The 26,480-nt window shown below is 36.5% G+C and overlaps 1 protein-coding gene across 1 annotated transcript in view; it reads right to left on the minus strand.

Moving 5' to 3' along the window:
• Window positions 1-26,480, minus strand: part of ANKFN1 (ankyrin repeat and fibronectin type III domain containing 1) — an 899,573-nt gene that overhangs the window by 317,836 nt on the left and 555,257 nt on the right. The window contains exons 8-10 of the mRNA XM_053708167.1: window positions 7,248-7,347; window positions 2,303-2,435; window positions 330-446 (exon numbers count right to left, since the gene is read on the minus strand). Coding sequence (XP_053564142.1) covers window positions 330-446; window positions 2,303-2,435; window positions 7,248-7,347 — 350 coding nt within the window. The remainder of the gene's footprint in view (window positions 1-329; window positions 447-2,302; window positions 2,436-7,247; window positions 7,348-26,480) is intronic.

A 26,480-nucleotide genomic window follows, 5' to 3' on the forward strand; every position in this document is an offset into this window, starting at 1 on the left:
ATAGTTCAGTTCCACTGAAGTCTATTGAGAGAATAAGTTAACGTGGTCGCGATAGCGCACATCACGTTTAACTCTTAGTTTTCAACTTGTAATATGTGCGCTAACCCACCCGCATTAAAAGTTTTTCTTTGAGCGCAGTTAGCATGAGAGCCAAAAAATACGATAGCGCGCCACTTATAATCTGACTATAAATCTTTTAAAATAGAATTTCAAGCTATTTACTGTCCCTTTAACTCTTTCAGCAATGATCAGTTTTCATTCATATCTGTTTCATTCCATTTATTTTCTGCTTAATATATGTTGTTTCACACTGTAAGAAGCAGCCTAACCTGAAGCTGGGCGGCAGCTGCCAGCATCTTCTGCCTGGCCTGAAGCACAGTTGATGATGACATAGATATTGACATACTCTGTCTTAGCCACCTGATATCGTCCCACATGCACGACAGCTGCAAGAGAGTCAACATCAAAGTGATCACGACTCAGACTTCAGAGAGATATTAGCAAAGAACATTTGTGTGTGAAATAAATACATTTGGTTGTAAGTGAATGCTACAAAAGGTGCCTTTAAAATTCAGTAGAATAATGAAACGATACAAAGTGCCACTGGCACTTATCAGAGTGTTTCTATTAATGTAGTACATCACTATATGTTTTGTTAAGCTAGGTCTATAAAGTGTCAAGTGATACAGGTTATTTTTATCTGCCTAAGCCACTCATAATGCATGAATTACATAGGCAGAGTGCATTCAACTGCTAAACAGGTGCTGACAAGCTGATCTTTGTGGGATAACAATGAATTTGTAATATATTAAAATAGCAGAGAGAGTAATTCCCAGTGAACATTTGTTATAGCCGCTCCATGATAAAACAGAGAGCTTTAGTGTAGTGGTGAATGGTGTCTAAAGCAGTTCTATTTTATATGTGTCTATCTATCTATCTATCTATCTATCTATCTATCTATCTATCTATCTGTCTCTCTATGCATCTATCTATCCATCCATCTATCTATCATCTATCTGTCTGTCTGTCTGTCTCTCTATGCATCTATCTATCTATCCATCCATCTATCTATCTATTTATCATCCATCTATCGATCAATCTATCTATCATCTATCTATCTATCTGTCTGTCTGTCTGTTTGTCTGTTTGTCTGTCTATGCATCTGTCTATCTTTCTTTCTTTTTTGTCTATCTTACTTTCTATCTATCTACAGGTATCTATCTATTTATCTATCTAGGGTTGCCACCTAAGCCATGTTTTCCTGGACACTAATGAGTTACACATGCTGCAGGGTGTGCAGGGAGGAACATGTATTGTGTTTCTGGACAACACTATTCATATTCCTCCTTGCACACCCTGCAGCATGTGTAACTTATAAGTGTTCTGTATTTTAAGGGACGGGTGGCAACCCTATATATCTATCTATCTATCTATCTATCTATCTATCTATCTATCTATCTATCTATCTATCTATCTATCTATCTATCTATCTATCTATCTATCTATCTATCTGTCTGTCTGTCTATCTATCTATATCTCTATCTATCTTTCTGTCTGTCTGTCTATCTATCTATCTTTCTGTCTGTCTGTTTATCTATCTATCTAGGGTTATATACACATAATAAAAGTCATTCACCTGGACGCAGTGAATTGGCGCTTCCAAGACATAGCTTGTAAGACAATATGGAGCAATATACTTATATAATCACTGCGCACCAGCTGTGCTGTGCTCAGGAAAAACATGGACGCACAAGTGCTTAGCTTTAACTGTGCATTTAAACTATCTGCATTGAAACAAAGTAGAAAAAATAATTTGTCTGATAATAAAAGGGGCAATCACAATCCTTTAGAATTTTCATTTTCCTTCAAAAGTCACCGTAAACGTCTATGGGGATTTTTGTAGATAAATAATTTGAAAACCTGACCCAAGAATATTGTAGCAAAAACTGAGAATATTGTTTTTACAATTAAAAAATTATTTGTATTAATCATTTTTGTAGCAGTTTTTCATGCAAATAGTTGTAAGTTTAAAAAATAAAAGTTTAAACAATTGGGTGTTCTACTTCCCTTTGCAGACCAGTAAAGTCATCGTCTAGGCAACAGCGAGTGAAGCCTGGCTGCCATACACACACACACCAAATAAAAGCTTTTTCTTGTTGAAATAATCTGATCTAATAATAATAACAATAATGATGACAGTTTTCTAGTGCCAAAAATAGTGATCTTTGTGTTTCGGTGTTATCCAGAGAATAGCAACAAGATTAGCTATAAAAAATACACAACACATATAAAAGTGACTTACCTTAGTAAACCATAGAAAATCTTGTGTAATAGAGCTGGTACAAGAGTCATCAATTTCTACAATCGGTACGTGATCTTCATTGGTTACCAACATATTGTCCTTGTAATAAAATATAACCGCTAGGTAGAGACCCCTGAAAGTAAATTGGAAACAGATATTTACTGAACTGATGGAAACTTCCTTTGCTTGAAAGAACAAAATGAAGACCTTAAAGGGATACTAAACCCAATTTTTTTTATTTCATGATTCAGATAGAGCATGCAATTTTTAGCAACTTTCTAATTTACTCCTATTATCAATTTTTATTCGTTCTCTTGCTTTCTTTATTTAAAAAGCAGGAATCTAGAGCTAAGGAGCCGGATCATTTTAGGTTCAGCACCATGGATAGCGATTGCTTATGGGTGGTTACATTTAGCCACCAATTGGCAAGCATAACCCAGGATCTGAAACAAAAATCGGCCAGTGTTCTGTTGAGAACTCCAATCTGTCGAAAAATCCAATCTGACGTCACTTCCGGTATTTCCATACAACTGATTGGTACTTGTCCAGTGAGTGACAGGACTCACAACCAATCAGATAGGCCCTGTAATCGCCTATCTTCACTATCTATTTTGCCTCTGCCTGGGGAGGTTTACTTGGGGTGTATGCCAAAGGGTCTGCGGTGGCCCCCCAGACAGAGGCAAAACAGATATTAAAATTAAAGAGTCACCGGAAGTGACATCAGATTGGAGTTTTTGATGAATTGGAGTTCTCGACAGAACACCGGCTCCTATATAAAGATAGCAAGAGAACAAATAAAAATTGATAATAGGAGTAAATTAGAGAGTTGATTAAAATTGCATGTTGGGTTTAGCATCCCTTTAATGCCTTGTTTCACATATACTAATAGATAACATTGAAAGTGTAGTTAATACTTTGTTTTTACTCTCTTGTACTGTGTTTTTACTGTATATAAAACACACTGCTAAATATAACTTAGTCAATGTAAAAAAAATGCTTATGTTAAAGAAATGGAAAGTGAGAAACAATAACTAAAAGGATAAAACAAAAAATGTATCTAGACCTAAATTAGCCTTAAATGGACATGAAACCCAATTTTTTTTAATCAGATAGAGAATGCAATTTTAGAAAAGTTTTCCAATTTACTTCTATTAACACATTTGCTTAATTCTCATGTTTTTCTTTGTTGAAGAGATATCTAAGTAAGTAACGTGTACAAGTCTGGAGCTATACATGACAGGAAATAGTGCTGCCATTTAGTGCTCTTGCTAATGTAAAACATTGTTGCAAAACTCCTGCCATATAGTGCTTCAGATAAGTGCTCATTAACTTACCTTCTTGCTTTTCAAAAATTTGATAATAGAAGTAGAGTGGACATTTGTTTAAAACTGTATGCTTTATCTGAATCATGAAGAAAAACTTGGGTTTTATGTTCCTATAACATTAAGCCTAATTATAACACTAAACCTAATCCTAACATGGTTCTAACGGTAAACCTAGCCCTAAATGAAACCCTAAAACTAGCCCTAATCCTTACCCTAGCCCTAACCCTAAAACTAAACCATACCATATCCAAAAACCAAACCATAGTTTTAAATATAATTATATCCCAAACCTAACCCATATCACTGCCCTAACCCTTGTCAATGCCCTAACCCTAGCTCCAGCCTTAACACTTACCACTGCCTTAGCCCTAACCCTTGTCAATGCCCTAACCCTAGCTCCAGCCCTAACACTTACCACTGCCCTAGACCTAGCCCTAACCCTTACTGATGCCCTAACCCTAGCTCCAGTCCTAACCCTTACCACTGCCCTAACCCTAGCTCTAGCCCTAACCCTTATCATTGCCTTAAACCTAGTTCCAGCCCTAACCCTTAACACTGCCCTAACCCTAGCTCTAGCCCTAACCCTTATCATTGCCCTAACCCTAGCTCTAGCCCTAACCCTTACAATTGCCCAAACCCTAGCTCCAGCCCTAACCCTTAACACTGCCCTAACCCTAGCCCTAACCCTTACCATTGCCTTAACCCTAGCTCCAGTCCTAGCCCTAACTCTTAACACTGCCCTAACCCTTAACATTGCCCTAACCCTAGTTCTAAACCTAAATGGCACCCCAGTCCACAACTTACACTTAACCTTAATTTTAACCTTATGGCCTAAGCCTATCTTTAGCATCAACTCTAAATCTAACTGCAGCCCTAATTCTAACCAAACCCATAACTTAAACCCTTACTACAGTTTTTGCAGTCAACGTTCTTGAGATGAATGCTATAGTGTGAAGGTGCAATGTCACATGCAGCAAGATCTTAGTATAGCCAAATTCTATGCACTCAATATTGCGGGAGCAATAATGTGACATCACTGCAAATATTCTAACTGATAACCATTTGTAGAGCACATTTTAAGTTAAATCTTGAGTTCATTTCTATCCTTACTATGGTTAAATACCCAAATACAGCAGTTTCAATTCAATATTGCTATATAATCTATCATTTATTGTCCCTTTAAAGGAAAGTCATTCCTTTTCTACAATTCCATATAGGGAATACTCCTCCCAAAAAACACATCACTGAGCAGCCCAGATAGTGGCTGCTCTGAGTCTTTGTGCAGCCCTTGATTGGTTGATTTTCCCATACCGTTTTATATGGGTGTGGCTTCGGAGCTTGATATATAAGTTTTCTCTATGCACAAGGTTTATACACATAAGCCAGAGGGAAATTTAGTTAAATAAAAGTGTCCAAGCAATATAGAACAGTTACATTTTTTACTGTTATGGCTGTATAAGTGGTAAGAGCACATAAGTAATATACCACTTTGTTTGCATAAATGGCCTTCCAAACTGGTGAAAAGACAACACCACAAATAGTGTTCTCCTCTTTAGCGAGAAGCTTATCATTTTTGGCTGAAAAAAATGGTGACAGTCAAGACATTGACATCAAAATCTCACTATGCTTTAAATGCCACTACTGAAGTGCAATTAGACTGAAATTAATCATGACATTTAGAAACAGGAAACATTTTTTTTTTTTTTTTTACAAGGATGACATTTTGATGTTTCCATTTTAATAAATGTCATTCTCTTTGTGCGTTTTGAATGGGATACCTTGAAATGTTGTATATACTGTGTGTGTGTGTGTGTATATATATATATATATATATATATATATATATATATATATATATATAAATATATATATATATATAGAGAGAGATAAGAATTCGGCCCAATTATCTAACGCTCTCTACTTAAGTAAGATGATCTAATGTGATCCGTTAGTGATACGAAGTCCATGATTTAAAGGCATATTTTACCCTGCAAGCTGTTGCTAAAGGGTGCAACCAATATTTCTGTATGTTATGACAAGATACATAATAACAGTATAGTACTCATTAAAATAAAATAATACAAAACACTTATTTTACACTGTAAAAAAAATCAGAAATATATTACACATTAAAACTTGTATAAATAGTAAACACAAGAATAGGTGTTAAAAATCCTCTGCAAAGTTACAATTTACATTTTTATTATTATTATTAACAGGTATTTGTAGAGCGCCAACAGATTCTGCAGCGCTATAAACATAGTTGGTGTACAGGATAACATTTATAGGGATCAAATGGGTAGAGGGCCCTGCCGAGAGTTTCACTTTTGTAGTCAGCTCTTATGAAGGCGATCTACAAACTGCTGGGCTCATAGGCTTACATTCTAAGGGGTTAGAGCGATAGAGTTAGGGAAGTTAGTGTTGGTTGTATGCATCCCTGAATAGTAGAGTCTTTAGGGAGCACTTGAAGCTGTTAAAACTAGGGGAGAGTCTTGTGAAGCGAGGCAGGAAGTTCCACAGGAAGGGGGCCAGTCTGGAGAAGTCCTGCAAACGGGAATGTGAGGAAGTAACAAGAGAGGAGGAGAGTAGGAGATTGTGAGTAGAGCGAAGGAAACAGGAGGGAAAGTATCTGGAGACAAGGTCTGAAATGTAGTGGGGAGCAGTGTAGTTGAGGGCTTTATATGTCAGTGTAAGGATTTTGTGTTTAATCTTGGAGGCAAGAGGAAGCCAGTGAAGGGATTGGCAGAGAGGTACAGCAGATGAAGAGCAATGTGTAAGGAAGATGAGCCTGGCAGAGGCATTCATTATGGATTGTAAAGGAGTTAGGCGGCAGCTAGGTAGACAAGAGAGTACAGAGTTGCAGTAGTCAAGACGGGAAAGGATGAGAGAGTGGATTAAAATCTTAGTTGTGTCTTGTGTAAGGAAATATCTACTTTTAGAGATGTTTTTAAGGTGGAAGCGGCAGGCTTTAGCCAAGGACTGAATGTGAGGAGTAAAGGAAAGGTCTGAGTCAAGTGTGATCCCAAGACATCGGGCATGCGGGGTAGGGGTAATGATGGAATTATCAACAGTTTCAGAAAATTGGGGGGTATGCTGAAACGGGTGTTCTTTGGGCACGCATTTAGTCTCTTCACAATTTGTAATAGAATGATCCAAACGTATTACGTTTTTAGGTCTCGCAATATCATCTTGCTTGCAAAATTTGCATTATGCTCAAAGTAAAGGAATAAGGCATGTTTCCCGAACTAGAAGTAAATGTCACATTCTTTATCCCCTTTGAGAACCTGCATTCTAGTGAGCTTCATTACTTTAGGGAAGTTTGTAAATCTCTGAGAATCCCTGGTTCAGCCTCTTTACTAAAATAATCCCTGAGGTCTGCCCATACAAGGGTTAGCATGATATTTTTTGCCATTCTGACAAATTTTAGCTCATCTGGCCCAGAGAGAAAGAGATAGAAAGAGAGAGGGGTAAGAAACAGAAGAGAGATAGAGAGAACACATATAGAATGTGGTTTAGTACAATTTGTAGAATAAATGCATTCTTCAAGTGATAACGATGATACCAGTATTTACAGTAAATATAATCTGTGCACTAAATTTTGATTTTAAAACTTTACCAACCTTTTTAAAGTTTTAACAAATTTGTTTGACGAATGGAAAAGATGTTTCAAGCTTCTGGACACAGACTGCTTGCGACTTGGATTTTGTGTTTTCACACTTTCTAAAATAAAAAAAGGGAATTATTTTAACACGTTTGCAAGGAATTTGGCTGAATACTATAAATTGAATAATAAAATGGAACAGTAAGATGTGATACCTATATTTTCTATTTAAATAAATAAATAAATGATATATACACACATATATATATACATACACATAAACACACACACATATATACTGTATATATATATACATACACATAAACACACACACATATATACTGTATATATATATATATACATACACATAAACACACACACATATATACTGTATATATATATATATATATATATATATACATACACATAAACACACACACACAAACATATATATATATATATATATAACACACTATATATATCACTAAGGACAAATAAAAAACCCTTGGAGCAGGGAGTTGAATAGGATCTTTACAAAAACATTAGATCTGCTACCAGAGGCTATTGAGAGCAGAGGATGAGCAAACATCCAGCGGTCGATTCTCTGCTGTTTCTATTAATACACTTTGATCTCTCAATCCAGGGACCTTGAAATAGTTTTCAACAGGGATTTAGGCCACGCAGAATTGACCAGTAATTGTCTTTCTATTCTTTCATTGTCATTCTCTGCTCCATTCAAGACTATTGTTTCCTATAAATGCCTGTACTGAATATAATTAGAGTTAGGTTAGCACAGTGCATGCCACATTCTTTACTAATTAAAGAATGCTGTATTAATAATTTGCCTAGTAAAATTATGTTTTATACCTTTTCTTATATTATTTAACACTTAAGATAAGGGCATCTGTGTTCTGTCTTGTATTTTTTGAGCCTTAAGAAAAGGCCATAAAGACACATTGAAAGTTTGTTTCAGTTTACACAAGGAACCATGGGACAGTGGAGGGGAAAAATAAATTGTCCCAACCAACTCAGATTTGTGACCCTTTAAAATTATTAGACTTCATTTTAAAGTAAAATGTATTGCAAACCACCATTTCCCCTCTCAAAATAAGATCAAGATTTCTGCAAGGGAAAGCTGGAATTGTTTCCAACAAACGGATACTCCCTAGTGAGCATCAGACCCAGCTTCAAAATAAATGTCATTCATTCATTAAAACAATTTATCAGTTGATTTCTTGTAAACAAAAAAAAGAAACACATAGCGAATCAAGAAGTTATATTCACAAATATTTTCTTATTCTATTTATCTATCAATCTATCTATCAGTCATCTATCAATCTATCTATCTATCTATCTATCTATCTATCTATCTATCTATCTATCTATATATCTATCTATCTATCTATCTATCTATCTATCTATCATCTATTATCTATCAATTTATCATCTATCTATCTGTCTATCTATCTATCTATCTATCTATCTATCTATCTTTCTGTCTGTCTGTCTGTCTGTCTGTCTGTCTGTCTGTCTGTCTGTCTGTCTATCTATCGTCAATTAATCATCTATTTATCAATCATTTATCTATATATTATCTATCAATATCTATCTATCTATCTATCTATCTATCTATTATCTATCTATCCATTAATCCACCCATCTAAATGTCTACTTCAATATATATTTTGTGTATTTTGCCATCTCAAGAACATTTTTTAGGAATATAGGAGACAATACTGATGATTAATTAAGCTTACGTATTTTCTGTTAATCGTCAGGCAAGGTATATATTTTACTTTTCATTTAATGACCTAAACAGAGGTAATCTGTAGTTGATAATTCACAGGCTTATAATATATCTTATGTTTTAAATGAGATACCTTTTACTGAGGGATATGCTATGTGTTGGTAGATGAACTATGTTGGCTATTTCATAAAATAACATGGTTCTCATATTTGCTTTTTGGCAAACTAATTTTTACATTCCCCAGATGTAATGTTTGAATGTTGAATGTGAATTTTAAGGGATATATTTGCTACCATTAGGATGACAAGAAAATAGAAATATGGTATGCCAACACAGTGTTTCTTAGGAGTGTTTGTTTACTTTGGCCAAGATATGGACAGGAAGTCTTCTCTACACCACACTTTATTGCTTTGAATTAAGTCTAGTAGAGTCACTTGACAACCTAGTTGAAAACGGATGGTGGCCAGCAGGTAAGTTTCCAGAAGTAATGTGAGATAGCCATGTCATTACCCATTTGATAAGGATACAAGTCAATAAATAATAAGACATTGTGAGTGAACAATAGCTAACTGCTTAGCTGCAATAAACACTGTTTTCAACCTTTTTCCCTAAGGAGAACGTACTATTGCATCATTGCCATATTGCACCAAGGGCCAATAATGTGACATCAGGAGACCAACCCCATGATCCGGTAACATGACATGACACCTACAGCCCTGTGTTTAGGAGCCAATATCATGCCATCACAACAGCTATAGCAAAAGCCAATTTTATCAGGTTATAAGTCCATCGGCCAATAGTATGACATCATCCTTGCCTTCTAGAGGCCAAGACAATGACATGATTCACACTATCTTAAAGGCCAATAATATGACATCATGTTAGCGTTCTCATGAGCCAACATACTGATGTCATTACTAGTGTCTCCTACACATTTTAAGTCTACAATTTAAGTTTTATAGACTGTAATTGTTTTACAATTCCTTCCTTTTGCAACCATGGCAAAAGGTAAGTATGAAAACTAAAGATATTTTCTCTGCCACTTACACAACTTTAAAAATAAACAATAAAGCGAAGAAAAGGAAGAAAGGGGAGAACAAGAGAAATTAAGATGTCTACATATTGTTTGTAAGGAAATATTGTGTTTAATCCATAAACAAGTGAGCCCAAAAGATACCCCTATCACTTAAAGACAGCATACAACACACAAATACCCCTCACATTAACCATTTTTATGTGAAGAGTTAATGCCCAGAGGGATATTGGGTGATCCATAGGGCAACAGTGGTCACCTGACACACAGGGAAATACATAGACTAGCTTGAGAACCTTTTTTTGAAAACAGAAATCATCATCTTTAAAAGGAGTGGTTCTGTTTCTGTCTAGGCCCCAGCTGATTAACATAACAGTGACAAATACCTCACAACATTGGTTTAATTTTGGGTTTCTAGCAATTTGTAAGATGCAATTTTAATCCTTCACTATAGAAATATTTTAAAAAGCCCTCCCAGAAGAGTGAGGTCCCACCATTGAAATAAAGGGTTTTCTGTCTGTATAACTGTCAATTAATCATCAAAGTAATTATGATCACCTGGTAACAACCACTACCCTTATTTTGTTGTTAGGGCTTTTACATCAATTCTCCTCTGAACTCATTAAAAAAAAAAATACAGTTGGTGAAAAGTGACAAAAAAATTGCTTCTGGTTTTCACGTATTTCTGTTATTAATAGTTTTTGAAAAATATAGATATAGAATCCTACATTTGGGAATTATAGAAGGTGAATTTATGTTATTCTTGCATTTCATGTGCAGGCATTTTCATTTATTATAGTATGTCTGCAAACAATAGTTATTTTCAAAAAATGATTAGTCTTCTGAAAAATAATAATAATAATAATAATAATAATAATAATAATAATAATAATAAGATATGAATTGTGCGGGTACCTCAGGTTAAAAAAAAGGTGAAATTCATGTGTAAATACATCAAAGATTCAAATGTTAAATTGCTTAAAATATGCAACAAATTACATGCAAAATTTACACCCTTGAGTTATTATTGTGTCAACATAGTCAAATGTAGCACAAATCGATGTAAAAATGTGCTCCAGTGATATATGTTCAATGTAAATCAATGGCAACGTTATTTGAGCGTAATGATGCTAATCCGCCTGTACGTACGACTCCATTCGACCAAATTAAAATTTATAAAACATCCAACTGGTAAGTTTGCATCTCGATTGACGCAGCGATTCTGATTCTCAATCCATCAACTTTGAGCTTGCGAATGACATAGGAATCAAAGGGATGTTAATGCGATGCTACTAGACTATAGAAGGGTGTGTAAAAATGTACTAGAGATTATCAATTATATAGTAGATAGATAAATACAAGTACATAATAAGATAATGTAACAAATATTAGTGACGCTTCATGGTAAAATACCTAAAACTGTATGAAATGTGATTAAGTTTCAACAAAATTCAAGGTAGATAAAATAATAAATACTAAAATACGCACCATCAATGATTCATATTTCTCATCAGCATAATGCTCTTCTCGTTGAATTAGGACTTTTGTTTATAAATAAGGATGCCGAATATAGATTTGTGGCAGCGATGTACAGCACTTTGACAAATGTAGCCCAATGAGTGCAAAACAACTAAAATAGCTCTAGCACAAGGGTGGAAAAAAACGAATATAGCTACACTCAACATTTAATCTCCATGTAAAATGTTTAATTATGGAAAATAAAACAATATTGCAATGCACATTGATTATTTCCTTGTCCTGCTTTGCTGTAAACACCTCTGAATATTGTTTTTAGTTCTGCTCCTTCCAGATAGATTGCCACAATACTTTAAGGGACAGTCTACTCTAGAATTTAATTGTTTAAAAAGATAGATAATCCCTTTATTACCCATTCCTCAGTTTTGCATAACTAACACTGTTATATTATTACACTTTTTAGCTCTGTGATTACCTTTTATCTAAGCCTCTGCAGACTGTCCCCTTATTTCAGTTCTTTTGACAGACGTGCATTTTTAGCCAATGAGTGCTGACTCATAAATAGCTACACGGGAGTGAGCACAAGTTTATCTATATGATACACATGAACTAGCTGTCTAGCTGTGAAAAACTGTCAAAATGCACTGAGATAAGAGGTGGCCTTCAAGGGCTTAGAAATTAGCATATGAGCCTACCTAGGTTTAGCCTGCAACAAAGAATACCAAGAGAACAAAAGATGTTTAAAATTGTATGCCCGATCTGAACCATAAAAGTTTAATTTTGACTAGACTGTCCCTTTAAAGGATCAAATTCCTGCCCCCAATAACAAGTTCCACAATTATCTATTTTACCTGCTGGAGTATATTAAGTTGTGTACAGATAGATAGCTCTTTTGTTTTGTAATTTAAAATAATTGTGTCTGTTAATACCTATACTTAACATTTAATTACTGCAAGATTTGTGATAGAAAAGCTAAGCAGCAGAAATTAACCTCCCAGTAGTGAGTGAGGAAGACAGAGAGCCCAGCCAATTTGAAAAGGTGTTCCTGCAGCTGTTTTGAATTCAATGAATTAATCAGCTGATTGCTGATTAGTATATTGTCCTTTTAAAGGGACACTGAACCCAAATAAAAAATATTTAGTGATTCAGATAGAGCATGCAATTTTAAGCAACTTTCTAATTTACTCCTATTATCAATTTTTCTTTGTTCACTTGCTATCTTTATTTGAAAAAGAAGGCATCTAAGCTAAGGAGCCAGACAATTTTTGGTTCAGACCCTGGACAGCCCCTGGACAGCACTTGTTTATTGGTGGGTTAATTTATCCACCAATCAGCAAAAACAACCCAGGTTTTCACTAAAAATGGGCCGGCATCTAAACTGTATTCTTGCTTTTCAAATAAAGATACCAAGAGAATGAAGAAAATGTGATAATTGGAGTAAATTAGAAAGTTGCTTAAAATTGTATGCTCTATCTGAATCACAAAAGAAAAAACATGGGTTGAGTGTCCCTTTAAGTTGGGTGAAATTTTACTGACCTTGCAACATTCACATATTAATTAGTTCAGAACACAATCTCATTTAATTCTGTTTTACTTAGATATGGCAAAAAAAGTGCATGTACATCAGACATTTCAAGAGGTATATCCATAAACTGCCCTTGATTTTCAAAACCTTAAAAACTGTGCAAATAGACACAATATAAATGATATAAATGATTTTTAAAACATTTATTTTGAAATGTGTTGCTTAATTGCTGATATATGGTGTAAATTTAATGCCCCTTTAATGCCATCAAAATAATACAAAACACTGATATTTGTTTTTTCAAAAATTTTATAACACATGGGTGACATTTTAAAATAATAAGCAACCTCCCTTCTCCAGATGGTGCAGTATCAGACCATGGATTCTAGAGAAGGGGTTAATTTAGTTCATGTCTGCTCAAATTATTGCCAAGTTTGAACCATCCTCCGTTTATAATTACAATCCCTTGAAATTATATCTTCAATTCCCAAAAAATGTTAAGATGATTCCCTCATGTCTGTGAAATGCACACAAATGCTTTGTTGTGTTTAGAAAATCTGTAGCTTTTACAGCCAAAACTTTGATGAAATTCTGGATACAGCTTCAAATGTTAGAATCAAGAACAACCGCAGTTCACACTGCAACCATTTTCACGGTACATATACAATTCACAACACAGACTTGCAGGATACAGGACATTAATGGTCTCAATTTCCTACTTTGATACACAAAATTCTATTGCGTAAATCAGTTACCAGCATTCTTGTACGTATGGTAATTTTAGTATTCTCTTTGCTCTGCTTTCATATATAGACAGATAGAAACATAGATACAGATAAACAGACAAATATAGACAGAGATATATAGATATAAATATGTAATCTCACTATCTATCTATCTATCATCTATCTATCTATCTATCTATCTATCTATCTATCTATCTATCTATCTATCTATCAATCTACATATATATATATATATATATATATATATATATATATATATATATATATATATATATATATATATATATATATATACACAAAGTATATATATATATATATATATATATATCCTGTGTATGTATATATGTATATATGGCTCTGCACACACTTTCAATCAAGTAATCCTGCCCGGGGTGCACTCAAGATATGCACATGTGATTGGAAAAAATACGCACTCGCCGTGTCTTGAAAAGTCAGTAAACAATACTGCCTTTTCAAGACCCGGCGAGTGCGTCCTTTTTCCAAACACACACACACACATATATATATATATTGATATATACACACATATACATATATATATATACTGTACTTTGTGTATGTACATTATGTATAAATATATATATCTCAAAGTGTGCAAATAAAAAAAAACTTTTCAAATTGCTTGTCAGCAGTGTTGCAACAATATAAAATATTGTTACGAACATTATTGCAAAAATTACTGCAGTAGAGTGATAAAGACACATACATGCACCTCAGTTCCTATTACCCTACCTAAGTTCACTAATCGAAACAGGATACCAAGAAAATTAAAGGGATAGTAAAGTCCAAATTAAACTTTCATGATTCAGATAGGGCATGAAATTTTAAACAACTTTCTGATTTACTTTTATCATCAAATTTGCTTTGTTCTCTTGATATTCTTATTTGAAAGCTATACCTAGGTAGGCTAATATGCTAATTTCTAAGCTCTTGAAGGCAGCCTCTTATCTGAATTCATTTGGCAGTTTTGCACAGCTAGAGGACGTTAGTTTATGTGTTTCATATAGATAACATTGTGCCCACGCACGTGAAGTTATTTAAGAGTCAGCACTAATTGCCTGAAATGCAAGTCTGTCAAAAATCTGAGATAAGGAGGCAGTCAGCAGAAGCTTAGATACAAGATAATCACAGAGGTAAAAAGTATAATTCTATAACAGTGTTGGTTATGCAAAACTGGGGAATGGGTAATAAAGGAATTATTTATCTTTTTAAACAATTAACTTTTTTGGTGTTTACTATCCCTTTAAGCAAATTTAATATTAGTATTAAACTGGAAAAGTTGTTGCTTTATCTTTTAAAGGTACAGGAAAGTCAAAATTAAACTTGCATGATTCAGATAGAACATGTAATTTTAAGACTCTTTTAAAATTACTTCTATTTTCAAATTTGTTTTGTTCTCTTGGTATTCCTTGTTGAAAAATAATATGCACATATCCTACACTAGTGGGAGCTAGCTGCTGATTGGTGCCTGCACACATTTGTCTCTTGTGATTGGATAACTAGATGTGTTCAGCTAGCTGCCAGTAATGCAATGATGTTTATTCAGCAAAGGACAACAAGAGAATTAAGCACATTTTATATTCTATACGAAACATGAAAGAAAATGTTGGGGTTTCCTATCCCTTTAACTGCATGCACTGTCCCTTTAATTTCTCTGTTCAGTCTATGAAGAATTCTTGGTTTTCTTATGTATAATTCCTTATCTAACCTAAATAGATCAGTTAAGCTAAGGGGCTGATTATCTAAAGATCTTTGTGCTTGCTCTAAGAATTCTTACCCGTACTATGAAGCCCCTGACGGAATTCTGTAAAAACTGTTTTTACCTTGGGAACAATGTGTCTCACAAAGGGGTGTTCCCTGCTATTAAAAGGAAATAAAACCTAAATGTATTATTTCCTGATTCAGATAAAATGTTGTTTAATTTTAAACATTGCTTCAATGTACTTCTATTAAAATTTGCTTCATTCTCTTAGTATCCTTTGTTAAAAGAGCAGCAATGCACTATTGGGAGCTAGCTGAACACTTTGGGTCAGCCAATGACAAGAGACATATATGTGCAGCCACCGGCAGCCGCTAGTTCTTAGTATTGCATTACTGCTCCTTTAACAAACTACACAGAGAGGACAAAGCAAATTTAAAAAAATAAAATAAGGATACAATTTAATATACCCAGAAATGTCTAAATCAAATACTCTGCTGTTTGTTGTTACAGGGACAGCTAAGCTCTCTATCTATTTATAACTATTTCATAGTCACATACAGTAAAATACACAAAAAATACAAATTTGAATCTGTAAAAAGCATATGTGTGCATCATATTCACATTTTACATATTATTTTTAAGGTTAAACACACGGTTCTCTGCAAGCAATAAGAAAATACTCTAACAAATCAGAGTATAACTGAAAGGGTTATATTATATAAAGGTGGCCTTCGGTTTACGCCGGTTCAATTTGCGCCGTTTCAGAATAGCAACCTTTTTTCATGTGACTGCTATTGAAAAGCATTGGAAAGCAGTGCACTAATTAAAATAGCCAGTAGGTGGAGCTGTCCGCTTGTGTTGAAGCAAAGTTATGCAAGCTTAGCAGACTGAAATTGATCTGTGTACACAGAGCAGACCAGACCTATCGAGCAACAAGATCTAGCAGCCACTTCCCTTTTATCTTCCTGTCCATTTGCTTGAGGTGAGGGTGCCTAACTGCCTGTTAATCACTGCAGATTGAAATGCATAAAATAGGTGTAGACCCAATATTATCTAACATGCTAACAATGCAGAGAACTGTTTGCAGAAAAATGCAAGTAAAAAAATGTTTTGTTCATTAAACTTAGTTTGATGATGATACAATCTGTTGTGTAATTATTTTATTAGGTGCTGTTTCGCTAATGTTTTTGTTCATTAAACTTAGTTTGATGATGATGATACAATCTATATTATTAGGTTTATAATGCTGTTTAGCATTTAAAGTCTTCATTTCAAAGCTTTAAAAAATAATGTATTAGATGTTACTTATGACAATTTTGAGAGGAGCCTGAAAAAGGGACATTCAACACTAAATACATTTATTAGCATAGTACTGAGGTTATTCCTCGCCTCCCTCTAATCATGGGTGCTGCCATGTTGAAATCTAGCTTTCACTACATTCCAGTGTAACTACATTCTCCTTCAGATACCTGCAGTGTAACCTAAATTCCATAATGGCAACGCCCATGATTAGAAGGAGGGGAATTAAATGAATGTAGTGTCCCTTTAAATTGAAATGAAACCCAGAATTTTCTTTCAGGATTCAGATAGAGCATGCTATTTTAAAAACATTTCTAATTTACTTCTGTTATCTATTCTTCTTTGTTCTCTTGGTATCTTCTGTTTATTAAGCATATACCACATTGGATTAGTAACAACATCATATTGTGTGCGCTCTGAGCTGTTACACAGTTCTAGGTACACCAACAGACTGCCCACGTCATACACAGAGGATTTCCTCCCATCGCAGAACAGCTGAATCTCAGACGCTGAATTAGTGCACACGCCGTGTGCGGAGGAAAAGCCAGAATTTATAACAGCTACAAACAGCCACACACCCGGTCAGAGGGATATGATCCCCAAATCCCCAGCGTACTGACTGCTGCATAAAGGTCAGCCTTTCCTGTATGCACTACCTGTGAGTGCCAACTTTCTTGTGAGTACCCATCTTGCTGTTACCGCTGTTTTGTTTGTGTCTGCCTGGGTTCAGACGATACTGTACTATTAGGCGCTTTTTACACTTCTGTTTTGATAGATCTCCGATACGATTTCCAAATCCCCAGCGTACTGACTGCTGTATAAAGGTCAGCCTGCTTGTATGCACTACTTGCGAGTGCCAACTCTTTTGTGAGTATCCATTTTGCTGATGCCGCTACTGTTTGTATCTGCCTGGTTCCAGACGATATTACACTATTAGGCGCTCTCTCTTTTTCGCTTTTAATTTTTTAGATTTTCCGACTCACCACCGGCCTGGAGTGAAGCAGCCTATCACACTTGCTGAAATTGACAGTGACTCTATCTTTTTTTGTTTGCTGGACATTATGTTTAAATTATTTTTATTGATTTTACAAATAAAAGACAAGACAGAAATCAATTGAAATGAATACAACAAAGGTCTTCATAATTCAACAATAACAGGAAAACGGATTGGCCAATGCAGATATCATTGTAAGAGTTGCCTAGGGTATCAGGTCCCCCTCAACCCTTGATACTAATAGTTAGAGAATAAGGCCAAACCATCTTGAGAAGATATAATATTAAGACCAGATAACTGTAAGTTCTTGTGTCAAGAAAAAGGAATAAGAGGTAGGATAAGAAGAAAGATGAAGAAATGAAAGGTGATAGATATAGGGTGTAGTTATACCCGTTGTTTTTGTTTATGATTCTAATCAGGTAATCCGAAGTTATATCGGGTAAATACACGGAGAGTAAAGCGTAAGACAGAAGGCTAGAAAGGATAAGACAAGGTTAGATTAGGACATCTGGGCTCCCCCCCTCCTGATCAATGTAGTCACTGTGTTTTGTGTGTCTGTGAGATCTCAAGAAAAATAATTATGTAGCTAAATTCCTGTTTAATGTCCAGTAGAACCAGACTTTCTCAAATTGTGTTTGCGTATCTAGGATGTGTGATGCAGACTCATACATACGGTGGGTTAGCGAAATTTTGTTCCTCACTTCCTCCCATGGGGGGGGCATCCGTTTTCCAGTATTTTGCTATACTTATTCTAGTCACCGTACAAGTGATCTTAATGAAGGTGTTTATGTGTTTATTAAATCGGGGCAGGGGTTCGTGGAGGAGTGCTTGTGCTGGACTGAGTTGGATCCTCTCCTCTAGGATCTTACCCAGAAGGGAGGATAGATGAGCCCATGTGGGCTGGATTATATTGCAGTCCCACCACATATGGCGGTATGAACCGATTTCCCCACATCCTCTGTAACAGAGTCTATTGTTGGTGAGGGACATGTGTTGAGTTCTGATCGGGGTTAAGTACCATCTATACATAGTTTTAATAGTGTTTTCCCGTAAGTTTGCGCTTAAAAGGCCCGAGCAGGCTGAGTGAAATGTTTCATCCCATGCGTCTTTGTGTTTGTTGATATCTAGGTCAGCTTCCCATGTCGTGGCTATTGTGGGTTTAGTAGCATTGTTTAGTGCTTGAATCCAGTCTGGAAATGGTCTTTTTGGGTCTATGTGTCGATCGTATTAAGTTTTCTGTGGCCGGAGAAATCTATTTGATTTTAGATATTGTTGAATAGCTGAATTAACCTGAAGATACTGGAACCATAAAAGTTTTAGTGGGGCTATTTGTTCCTGAATTTGTGTGAATGTCTTGGATTTACCCCCTTCCAGCCAATCTGCTACCCTATACAGACCCTTATTTGCCCACTTATCCATTACAGTACGGACTTCGCTAGAAAGGAGGCATCTGAGTGGGTACATAATTGTTTGGGTAGGTAATATCTTCTGTTGTTTTGTTAGTAGAGACCATAAGTGTTTAGTGTGATCCAGTATGTGTGAGCGATATCTGTTGGAGGTGTGTCCGGGGTGAGGTTTTTGCCATAGAATGTCATCTGCATGGGTGGAACCCCCTAGATCGGCCTCCAATTTGGTCCAGAGGACCAGTTTCTCTCTGATTCCTAGGAGTAGTGTTTGTGCTAGCCTTGATGCTCTGTAATATTCTAGTAGGTTGGGGGCTCCTATGCCTCCCAGTGTCCTATGTTTTGTAATTAATGAGGTTGGGATCCTGGCAGTTTTCTTCCCTCTGATAAACGCAATTAGTTCCGCTTGTAGCTTTTTTAAATCTGGTATTGGGACCTCTATGGGAAGTGTCCTGAAAAGATATAGGAGGCGGGGTAAAACAGTCATCTTAACTGTCGCTAGTCTACCCATCCACGAGAAATTGTATGCCTTCCACTTATTCAGATCTTTCCTAGTGTTTCTATATATGACTTCATAGTTGTATTTATATAATTGGTTGATTTGGGGAGTCAGATGGATCCCCAGGTATTTAAGGGAATGAGTGGTCCAAGTCAGGTCGAAGTTGGATTCTATTAATTTTTTGGTGTGTTGTGGGAGACCTAGCGACATCGCTTCACATTTATCAAGGTTAACTTTGTAACCTGAGATCTGGGAGAATTCCTCTAGGGTTTTATATAAGTTAGGTAGGGAGATGAGAGGTCTAGTTAGTGTAAGTAAAATATCGTCTGCGAAGAGTGTTAATTTATATTCTTGGTCTTTAATCGTGATTCCTGAGATATCTATTGTCTGTCTAATTTTGGCTGCTAGGGGCTCTATGCAGAGTGTGAAAATGAGGGGAGACAGGGGGCCCCTTGTCTTGTGCCATTTAATATAGGGAATGAGTTAGATTTATAACCTGATATAGAGACCTGAGCTGAGGGGGTTGAGCAAATCATATTTAATGCTTTGATAAATGCACCTCCGAATCCCATTCGAAGTAAAACTGCTTTCATATAGTCCCAATCTACTCTGTCGAATGCCTTCTCCGCGTCCAACGAAAGGAGTAGAGAAGGCACTCGATTCACTCCCACATAATCTATGATATTCAAAAGCCTACGTACATTGTCAGGAGCTTCCCTATCTTTCACAAAACCCACTTGGTCTAAATGGATTAACTTTGGTAAGATGATTTTCAACCGATTAGCCAGGATTTTAGTAAAGATCTTTAGATCTTGATTGATAAGTGAGATTGGTCGGTAACTAGAGCAAAGTTTATGATTTTTCCCTGGTTTTGGTATTACCACTATTCTGGCTTGCAGAAGGTCGTCCGGAATGGCATGGCCTTCTAGTATATAATTGCAGAAATCAGTGAGGTGAGGTACCAGTAATCCCCTGAAAGTTTTATAATATTCACTGGCGAAACCATCTGGCCCTGCGGCTTTCCCTGATTTGAGATCTCTTATTACGCCTATAACTTCCTCTCTAGTCACTGGGGAATTTAAGCTATCTAAATTGTCTTCCAAAAGGGAATTTAGCTCTGTCTCCTCCAAGAAGTTCGCAGTCGGAAAGGCTACTGATTGTGTATGTGATACCTTATTTCTGTCATACAGTTTCCCATAGAAGTCCGCGAAGGCATCCGCTATGTGTTGGGGGTGAGATACCGAAATGCCAGATGGGAGTAATATGGACAAAATGGTGGAAGCTTTGCGTCGTTCTCTTAATTTGTGAGCTAAGAACCTATCCGGTTTATTGGCGTATATGTAATATTGTGTATCAAGCTTTTGAATTGCCCTAGTGGAGTGTTCTTTTAGAAGATTAGCTAAATGGGATCTTTTGGTTTCTAGGGAGGATAATATATCTTTGCTATGAGTAAGTCTGTGCCTGGTTTCTAGGTCTTTAATTTCATTGTGAAGTTGTGAGAGTAGTGTTTTATGTTTTTTGTTTCGTATTGCCTTTTCTCGGATGAGGAGACCTCTGAGGTATGTTTTGTGAGCTGCCCAGGGGGAGATAGGATTAGTCGTGGATTCTTTATTTATGTCCCAGAATTCTTTTAGTGAGTTGCTAAGTTTTTCTTTAAGTAGGGAGTCCTTTAACTGTGTGGGGTCATATGTCCATGTCTGGGTTCTGCCCGTGTCAACAAATCCGTCCAGGTGCAGCATCAGCACAGAATGGTCGGACCATAAACAAGGGTGGATTGTCGACTTGTTATAGAGAGGTTGTAGAACTTGGCTAGTGTAGATATAATCTATTCTGGTGTATTGTCTGTGCGCTGAGGAGTAGAATGTGGTATCTGATGTCTGTCCATATAGCGTGGACCAGGAATCTAACAGTGCATGTGAGGTCAGGTGGTCTTGTATGACATTAACTAGTCTGTTGTGTTGGAGTTGTTTAGGTGATAGTTTGGTGTCTGTGTCTGAGTGTTTGGTCATGGTGATATTAAAGTCTCCTGCTAATATTATTTTGTGCTGAGACCAGTTAGTAATCAAGTTGGATATGGTTTGGAAAAAGACATGTTGATTGTCATTGGGGGCGTAAACATTACATAGGATGACATCTGACTCCTGTAATCGACCTTTAACAATAACATACCTCCCTTCTTTGTCCGCTACAGTGGATTCGTGTTCAAACGATAAGTTAGAGTGAATCAGGATTGAAACTCCTCTTTTTTTAGAATCTGTGGTTGCATGATAGTGTTGGGTAAAATGCTTAGCCCAATATTTTGGAATAATGTTTTGAGTGAAATGTGTTTCTTGAAGGAATATGGGACATAGCTGTGTGTCTTTTTACATTAGTGTTTAACCCTCTCACATTGTGTGATATGAGGTGTATTTGGGGGGTCATCTCAATGCTGTGCTAGGTATGTTTGATGACTTATGTTCGTGTATAGATATCTGCGATACATACATATCCGGTGAGATCACCCAGTCGAGATGCTGAACAAAAATTCTTTTGTTTAATGTGTGGAGGAGAGCAGCCCAGATGCCCTTAGAGAAAGGAAGAGGAGAAAAGGGTAAATTCAAAAAATAATAAATAAAACAATAGAACAAACATAACATTAACTGTGACCCAATCTGTGGGTCAATATACAATACATAACTAAACATTCCTATCCTGAGTTTAAAGCTGCTAATATATTAAACTATACATATTTTAAAAGTCAGCAACGAGTAAACTTATTAAACTTTGTTAGATAGAGTCATTCAGGTCTCAAATCCGACCTCTCTGTATCAAATCTTGGCTTTAACTGTAAAGTTTTTTCCCAGGGGTCCGTTGCTGGAAACCTCTGGGGGAAGGAATCTTGATATAAATCCTGTCGCCATGGTTTACAGGCTCCTGAAAGTTCCAGTGAGGTCTTGTATCGGGCTCTCGTTGCTTTGAGGGGCCTTGCCCGATATATTAGATGGTGCAAAGTGAAAAAATGGGTGAGGGGGGTGAAAGGTTCTTGGTTCTGTGTTATTTCTTGGGTCCTTTCCGGTTTACTTTTGACCATTTGGAGTGCCCTGGCTGGATATTTTGTTTTGGTGATTGGTTTTCTGAGGGCATGAGGGGAGCTTCCAGTCCCAGTAGCTTGCAGGTTGGAGTGATCTCTTCAAGCTCACGAACCGTGATGGTCTTGTTATCTTTGAGGATATACAAGGCAAAGGGAAAGCCCCATTTATATCTAACTTGGTGCTTCCTAAGGAGGGTGGTCAGTGGGAGCAGGGAGCTTCTTCTTTGAAGTGTGCGGAGGCTCAGATCCTGAAAGAATTGTATGATGTTGCCTCGAAATTTATATGTAGGCTTGTTTCTTGATGCTTGGAGTATTTTTTCTTTGTCCTGAAAAAATGAGAATTTAATAATAACGTCTCTGGGAGGCGCTTCATCTTTCGGTTTTGCGCGTAGGGCTCTATGAGCGCGTTCCATGTCATAGTCTGAATATTCAGAGTCACCTGTGATATTATGGAATAGTTGCTGTAGGTAGGTATGCAGCTCTGAATTAGATATGGTTTCTGGGACTCCCTTTAGTCTGATATTGTTTCTGCAAGATCTATTTTCTAGATCGTCTATCTTATCTTGCAGCTCTGTAATGGATTGTTGCTGTGCTTGAATAGTGTGAGAGGATGATGCTAATTCTTCTGAGACCATGTCTCTAGTTTCCTCAAGTGCGTCGAGTCTCCCACCCAGTTCAGCAATATCTGAGCGTATGTCAGTCAGACTGGAAGTAACAGCATTGTGCATAGAGTCAATCTTTTCCCAAAGTTTTTCGAAATTGCTTGTTATATCCTGCTTAGAAACCAGGTCTTTTAGGTCAGCTTTAGTTACTGGGATTTTGTGTGCCCCCACTTCATGAGGGTTAGATTCAGGGTCCGAGTCCCCTGTTACCTCCATTGCTTGCTGCTCTGGATTTTTACTGTGTCTAGAGGATTTAAAGAAAGTACTCACTGCAGTGGGTTTGTGTGGTTTTTCTCCCTTAGATGGCTTTCTGGCTGACATACTAGCCAAGTAGAATTATAAATGAGTAACCAGGTTTCTAGTGCTTAACTGTCCAGAAATTGTAAAGGGATAAGTTATGTTGCAGAGTTGTGTGGCAGCATAGAGTTCAAAAAGCAAGTGATGTTAAAGATATCAGAATCCTCGTGTGTATGTGGCCTGTAAGTACATGGCAATCTGTAGTGTTTATTTCAGCTCTTTTCTGACATTGCACCTCCGTGATGCAGAGGATAGGAGGGAGAAGAAGCAATGTTGTTAGTCTACAGTGATGTATTTTTCCAGGAGATCTGTGTGATCCGTATTGTGCTGCCTCTTTAAGAGGTTAATATCCTGTACCTCCTGTCCTGCTGTGCGTCCCTGTGTCTATCGTTTTTTTATAAGGCCTCTATTGTACCCCTGCGCCTCTCTTAGAATATTATAGCACCGTGTGTCAAGAATAATCCTCTATCTTCACCTCATCTCCCCCTCCTCACCTTAATGGGTATATTTTGCAGTGTACATAAGTGTTATCTCTCCCCTGTAGCATCAGAAGAAAAGCTGCGTTTATAAAAATGATAGTCTTAATTTAGTCCCTCTGCAGCCCATTTTAGATCAGCCCTTGTTACTATGGCCCTTCAAAGTATATCCCGGGGCTTCTAGTAGCTTTGTTGTGTGAGTACTCTAGTTTTTGTTTTATGCGTCCGCTGCCGCAGCTTACCTCGTGGGTCTTATGCGAACCGGATTGAAATAAAGACCATCTCTTTCTGTGTTCCGGTGTAACTTACAGTCTGGGTCTGGGCTCCGTAGTTGTCTCCGTTATGGGACCTGTGTCTCTGTGATGTTTTTTCTCCGGTCTGTGCGCCATAGGTTTTTGGCGCGAAAATCCAGCTCAGTTAGTAAAAGTAAATTTCATCTCCATGCTGGGACTAAAAGAGCTCAATCCATTTGTCTTCGAGTCACCTTGCTTCTATTTATGCCAAATGGGTGTTTTTATAAAGGTTCCCCTTGTTTGTACGCTGACTTTTATATTTTGCAGCAAGGAGCTCAGAGATTATGCTGCCATCTCTAAGCTCAGTCAGGCTCCGCCCCCGTTTGCTGGACATTATAGTGAATATATTTATATATTTTAGATTACATTATTTGTTGTTTATTTTATATTATTCATTTTTGATTACCAACTTTGGGTTTATGTGAATATTAGATCACAGATCTATTGATATTGTTGTTTTTGGCACACACATCGGCATACACTGTATGTTTTCCACACCTGTGAAAATTATTATTTTGCAACATTATTTCATACTACGATTGAGACAAAACATATTATCAGTCACACAATTTTAATTATTTATTCACTGTACAGGTTTGATATATTTATATATTTTACACTTTCCCACTTCTATTTTTATCACCAGTTAATAACACAGCACTTACACAACCTATGTGTGCATATGTTTGCATGGTTTTGATTTATTCTTAGAATAGTACGATCATTTGAATTCAAAGACTAATTTATTTAATCACCAGCACATTTAATATTTACATTAATACACTACATTTTTTGCTTATTATCTATTTTTGGTTTTACGCACCCTATTGTATACTTTTTTTCTGACTTGCAAGAATATTATTCATTTGCAAGAGCACTAGATGACAGCACTATTTACTGTCCGGTAGCACTCCAGGTGCCTACCTAGGTATCCCTTCCATACAGAATATCATGTTAACAAAACAAATGTAATAATAGAAGTAAATTTGAAATGATACGCTCTGTCCGAATCACAAACACGTTTTCTTGGTTTCATATTTCTTTATTATTATTATTATTATCAGGTATTTGTAGAGCGCCAACAGATTCCGCAGCGCTGATAGCGTTGTATGGAACAGTAACTTTTTCCCTAGTAACTTTTAAGTCATATTTCTCCACCCCTGTGTGTGTGTATATATATATATATATATGTATATATATATATATATACTGTAAATATATATATATATATATATACATACATACAGTGGCATATTTAGGTTTTGTGCTACCCTAGGCACTCAAAATTCTGCTGCCCCCCCCCCCCCCCCAGTGGGTCAGTGTGTAAAATATTTTTTTTTTTTTTTCATAACAATTCAAAAGAAAATGGGCTAGAAAAACACTTGCATACAGGTGGGTTGAATTGCATGCATCTCATACTATTTTCTTTCTGAGAGAAAAGAAGGAGAGGGAGGGAAAGGAAAGAATGAAGGGAGGGAGAGAGAGAGAGAAGAGAAAAGTGAGGAGGGAGAGGAGAAAATAGGGAGGGAAAGAAGGGGGAGAAAGAAAGGAGGGAAAGAAGGAGCATGGGAGGGAGTTGAGAGAAAGAAGGAAGTGAGGGAAAGAAACAAAGGAGGGAGTTGAGGGAGGGAGAAAGGGAAAGAAGAGAGAGAAAAGGGAGGGAAAGAAGAATACACTATGAAACAATCACTGCCCTTCACATGCAACTACAGTAATTACCATCATTCAAGTAATGAAACGTTTTAAGTGTCCGTTTACTATTTACTCCATAGGTTCATGAATGCAGAGAAAGCTAGCTATTAGTAGCTAACATACATTAGCACTGAGAGTTTATGATTAGACATCACATGAATGCAGAGAAAGCTAGCTATTAGTAGCTAACATATATTAGCACTGAGAGTTTATGATTAGACATCACATGAATGCAGGGAAAGCTAGCTATTAGTAGCTAACATACATTAGCACTGAGAGTTTATGATTAGACATCACATGAATGCAGAGAAAGCTAG

Source organism: Bombina bombina, chromosome 1 (genome assembly GCF_027579735.1).
Source record: "Bombina bombina isolate aBomBom1 chromosome 1, aBomBom1.pri, whole genome shotgun sequence".
In the NCBI taxonomy this organism is placed as follows: Eukaryota; Metazoa; Chordata; class Amphibia; order Anura; family Bombinatoridae; genus Bombina; species Bombina bombina.